The sequence below is a fragment of the Penaeus chinensis genome, chromosome 20, assembly GCF_019202785.1.
Source record: "Penaeus chinensis breed Huanghai No. 1 chromosome 20, ASM1920278v2, whole genome shotgun sequence".
In the NCBI taxonomy this organism is placed as follows: Eukaryota; Metazoa; Arthropoda; class Malacostraca; order Decapoda; family Penaeidae; genus Penaeus; species Penaeus chinensis.
The window spans coordinates 22,650,596-22,655,595 of NC_061838.1; the positions used below are offsets into that span (position 1 = coordinate 22,650,596).

At 42.9% G+C, this 5,000-nt stretch overlaps 1 protein-coding gene across 14 annotated transcripts in view; it reads left to right on the forward strand.

Moving 5' to 3' along the window:
* Positions 1-548: 548 nt before the first annotated feature.
* LOC125036053 (protein abrupt-like) overlaps positions 549-5,000 on the forward strand; it is a 148,269-nt gene continuing 143,817 nt past the window's right edge. For 2 of the 14 annotated variants that reach the window (XM_047628433.1, XM_047628429.1), the window contains exons 1-4: positions 1,953-2,245; positions 2,883-3,096; positions 3,206-3,385; positions 3,899-4,388. In XM_047628433.1, the coding sequence (XP_047484389.1) occupies positions 2,911-3,096; positions 3,206-3,385; positions 3,899-4,388 (856 nt within the window). In that variant the 5' untranslated portion in view covers positions 1,953-2,245; positions 2,883-2,910. Of the gene's footprint in view, positions 659-1,240; positions 1,752-1,948; positions 2,246-2,882; positions 3,097-3,205; positions 3,386-3,898; positions 4,389-5,000 lie in introns of those variants that run through there. The other 12 variants (XM_047628434.1, XM_047628426.1, XM_047628427.1 and 9 more) reach the window with 11 other exon arrangements.

Genomic DNA, 5,000 nt, shown 5'->3' on the forward strand with positions numbered 1-5,000 from the left:
ATGCACACTCGAGCCAGTACGATGTTGCCAGTACATCTTACTACGCACAAGTATTGATCAACTTTTACTACAGTGTTGCCATTGGATTGTCCCACAAGCCAATAGTTATATGTGTAAAAGAGTATTTTCATAAGAATACAACAAAAAATCTCAAGTTGCATCTTTCCGACATAAGAAATAATTATACCTGGAGTTTTCATGTTTAGCGCATGATCAAGAGAAGTATTTCAAAATCTATCGATTACTGGAGAGGCAAAACGAAGGTGGCACTGTTATGTATCTTTAAAATCTTACAACACAACTAAACCTAAGACTAATAAAAAATGTCAGGTTAAGGGAACGAAGTTATGAAAGCGAGAAATTCAAAACTTTGAAACGGCAGCGACACATTTTGTATTTCCCGCCAGAGGACTGGGCGCAGCAGCTTTCTAAAGTCGCGCCTATATAAGACTCTTGGGCGGGAGGATTTATCTACAGTCTCGATTGTAATTTCTAAAGTCGCACATTCTAAGACTTTGTTTCCTCAATTCGAAAAGGAGATCGAAAAGGTCCACTCCCTACGCGTGTATTGATTGATGACGTCACGGGTGCGTCACTCCCCCGCCCGCGCCTCACGCCATTTGCAAGCGTCTCGCACGTTCCTGTCTGGCTGTGATATGTGAGTATGATTTATTTGCCTCCCGTATTTTCGGCCATACGCCTTGTATGCGCGTCAGAGTTGCATCATTAGCTGAGGTTTCGTGCAGAGATTATTCTGGTGTAACTTTTGTCGTGAAACGGGGCGAATTGAGTGTGAAATATGTGAAAATCGGAAGTTGAATTTGGTGTTCCGGGATTTGGGCGTTTGGCGGCGTCCGTTGCCGGGAGGGGACGCGCGCCGCGGTTGCTCACTCGGAATTATTCATTACCTCACAACAACAGCGTAACTCACCCCGCTCTCACTCTCAACTCCCCGCAATGTCACCGCGTATTTTTTCCTCGTCTCGCCTGTAGCCACAAGCACTTGCCGCGGAATTATCTGAGGCTCGGAGAAGGCGAAGGTACGGGAATTAAGCAGTCGCGTTTTATCTCTTCGGGTTTTGGCATCTTAGGCGGGCGTGCGGCGGCGGGTCGGGTCGGGCAGCCTCAGGGACAGACAAAGAAACAGCCAAAGGCGCCCATTTCTTGTCCGCCCGCGCCCGTCAACTCAACCCCCGCGGGCTACACTTAGTAAATTATTAGGGAGAGGTCTTTTCCCTCTCTCTCCTTGCTAGCAGGAACCGTAAACACTCATTTCCTATCGCGGCGGCGGGAAGCGAGTCGGGGGGCGGCGTTTCAGAGAGAGAGAGAGCGCGCGAGCAATAAATTGGGAAGTTGTTTTGATTCTGAGCAAAACGAGATGCGAGAGGCGAGAATTATGGCCTTTGTTCATAAACTCGTGGCGACGCTGCGTTGACTGGACCCGGATAAGGGGGGTGTCTTTTTTCTCGTTTTAAATTCGCGTTTTTAACGTTTAAAGGGAGTGATTTTCTTACGCGGACTCAGCAGTTTGGGAACTTGTGTGCAAGATTAAGTTTGTGACATGTTGGAATAGTTTTGGTTAGTGCATTTGTGATTGTCAGTGATGAATAGAGAGGGATTTTGAAAGAAATCCATGAGCGGACGCAGAAAACTTGTACAAAGGAGCGACGCCGTGAGATGAGTGTTATGGATGTGATCGTCCGCCAAAGTTGAACAGTGGTGGGATTTGCAGTTGATGTATGCAGGATTGAGTAAGTTTTTCCTGAGAAGTGTGTCGCTCGCCTTTTCTGCCTAACTTTTCTGCGATTGTGAGATGTTTTTTAGTGACGTTTGCAAGTTTTTAATGCTGAGTTATAGTGTCTGGAGACGGTGTCGAGTGGGGGGAAGGGTGGTGGTGGTCGTGGGGTAGGTCTATCTTTTACAAAGTTTGAAAGTTGATGGAAAGAAGCAATAAGTGGTTGCATAAAAGAAGTAAAGTGCCAATACTAACAATGGTTGAGTGATTGTGTTAATTTGACCAGAAATTCCAAGAAAAAAAAAATGTTGGGTGATTTTTGGATAATTGGTGTTGCCTATAAGTTGCAGCCATGACAGTGCAAAGTGATCAGTTTGCTTGTGAGGGTTGGTGAGTTAGGAGCTTGGTGGTGGATGCCAGGACTCAGCCTGTCTTGCAAGATGAACAGTGTTTCTACAGCAACCTTACCTGGACTTACATGTGTTTAGATCACATGAGAGAAACTTGATGGTATATATATTGGGAATTGAATTATTCTGTTTTAAGAGGATTTTGAAGAAGTGGACTTAGATGAATTTGTGATGTGGTTGGAAAGATTTGAAAAGGCAGTGTGTGCATGTGCAGTGGCAGTGGTTTTAAGGATCGACTGAATATCAGATGTGCCTTAGGATTTTTTATATGTAATAGACAATAGTTAGTGATAATGTTGAAGTAGTTAACTAGCTGTAACTTGAAGCTTTGTGGAAATGTATATATATAAATATATATATATATATACATATATATACTTACATTTAAAGTGAGTTTGTGAAAGTTTGTCATTTCATTAAAGTATCAAGATGCTGGTTACATGTTTATTAAGAAAGGCAGTTACAGTGAATTAACCCTTGTTTGTTAGCTTCATGATGCTCAGTGGTTTTAGGTTCTTGCAGCACAGAAGCTTCTTTAAATGAATAGTTATTAAATCAAGATCTTGAGCTTGCATACTTGCACTTCTTTTCTTTACTATGGACACCAGCTTAGATCATAATTGAATAAAGATTTTAAGTGAAAACCATTGTGTGGGGAAAAGGTGATAGTTCACATCTGTCAAAGAAAATAGACTAAGCTGTTTTTTAATTTCATGTTTGTTTGTTTTGTGTTTCAGATAGTATACAAGGTGGAGGGGGGCGAGGATGGGGGCAGATCAGCAGTTTTGCCTCCGATGGAACAATTTTCACACTAATATTACCTCAGCATTCGAGTCCTTGAGAGATGACGAGGACTTCGTCGACATCACACTTGCCTGTGAAGGCAGGCAGATAAAAGCACACAAAATGGTCCTTAGTGCCTGTAGTCCATACTTCAGAAGTTTGCTAAAAGTAAGTATGTTAGTTTTTTCACATGTTTTCACTTTTGTAAAGCTTCATATATGACAGTCATGCATCACATTTGACTCCTTTAACACTTTATTGTATCCTATCCCTATAGGGTAACCCATGCCAGCATCCCATAGTGTTTCTTAAGGATGTAACTTTCGCCAACTTGACTTCCATCCTGGACTTCATGTACCATGGGGAAGTCAATGTTTCACACAATGAGTTGGCCACATTTCTAAAGACAGCAGAGGCGCTTAAAGTCAGAGGACTGGCGGAAGATGAAAAGAAAAGAGTAAGTTTTGAATTTGATGTTTTTGTTTTTAGTTTTGTCATTCACTCTTTACACTGATTTGTAAGGTTTCTTGGTTATTAACTTGTTTTGGCACGGGGTGTGGATTTGGTATTTACAAAGGTCAAGCCTTTCAAAACTAGCTGTAATTTTATGCATTGGAAAATGCCATAATATATAAAACTTTAATTGTCAAAAATTTAAGTTATATGAGGAATGTTCAGATTGGTCATACTGAGAAAGTGTTGACAGCTATTTGATATTGGTTAATGGGAAGTATACAGAAGTAGTGATTAAGTATGTATAACTTCTGTTTAGTTTATGGGTAAGGATCTAATATTTTTAGTGCAGTAAACTGATAGAAAACTTGATAAGGTTAAGGATTTATGCAGTCAGTTATGATATGCCAAATTTTTGTTCAGTTTTACTTTTTCATATCCAATACAATATTTGCATTATTTACAGGAACCTCTATTTATGCTTCTTCTCTTTTTCTTTTTCATCTCTCCTCCCTAGGACAGTGAAAACTACAATGAGTCCAGCTCGCCTCCCCCACCTAGAGACCCCCCTGACCCGGGCTCACCTCGGCCCGAGGAGGGCAGTAGTGCCCCCGACACACAACTCAGTGATTCACCCCCACCCAAGCGACAGAGACGGCGGTCAGGGGCCTCGGTACACTCTGCAGAAGACACAAATGAAACGGTGCTAAGTGAAGCCAGGGACAGTAGTGTGAAAAATGAGCCTCAGGACTTTAATGAGGAAGAGGACATGTTAAGTCAGAGTGTGGAGCATGAAAATATAAAGACAGATGTAGGAGAAGACAGTGAGGAGCGGAATTTTGGTCCCTCCGAGTCTGTGACGATCAGCAGGAGTCAGGCAGCTATGCAGCAGTTACAAGAATCGTTTGGGTCGTTCCTGCCGGGCATGGGCCAGAGTCCGGGCTTCCTCCCTCATGGTGCTACTGACATGCCAAGACCTCCACCCTACCCTCTGGAGGGGGTTCAAGGTAAGAAGTGGAAGTTTATAGATATTCTCTCCTCTTTTTTTCTCCACTCCTGTCTCCCTTTCCCACCTTTACTTCAATGTAGTATTTCCTTCCTCTTTCCCCTCTGTCATCTCTGCTTTCTTTCCTCTTTCTCCCCACTTTTATTCTCTCTCCTTGTCTCTTTTTCTCTAGATTCTTCCTTATTTTTCTCATATGCCTCTCCTCTCTCTTTATTCTCTTGTCTTCTCTCTTTCCCTGTGTCTTCTCTCTTTCCCTGTGTCTTCTCTCTTTCCCTGTGTCTTCTCTCTTTCCCTGTGTCTTCTCTCTTTCTCTGTGTCTTCTCTCTTTCCCTGTGTCTTCTCTCTTTCCCTGTGTCTTCTCTCTTTCCCTGTGTCTTCTCTCTTTCCCTGTGTCTTCTCTCTTTCCCTGTGTCTTCTCTCTTTCCCTGTGTCTTCTCTCTTTCCCTGTGTCTTCTCTCTTTCCCTGTGTCTTCTCTCTTTCCCTGTGTCTTCTCTCTTTCCCTGTGTCTTCTCTCTTTCCCTGTGTCTTCTCTCTTTCCCTGTGTCTTCTCTCTTTCCCTGTGTCTTCTCTCTTTCTCCTGTGTCTCTCTCTTCCCTGTGCTCTCTCTCCCTT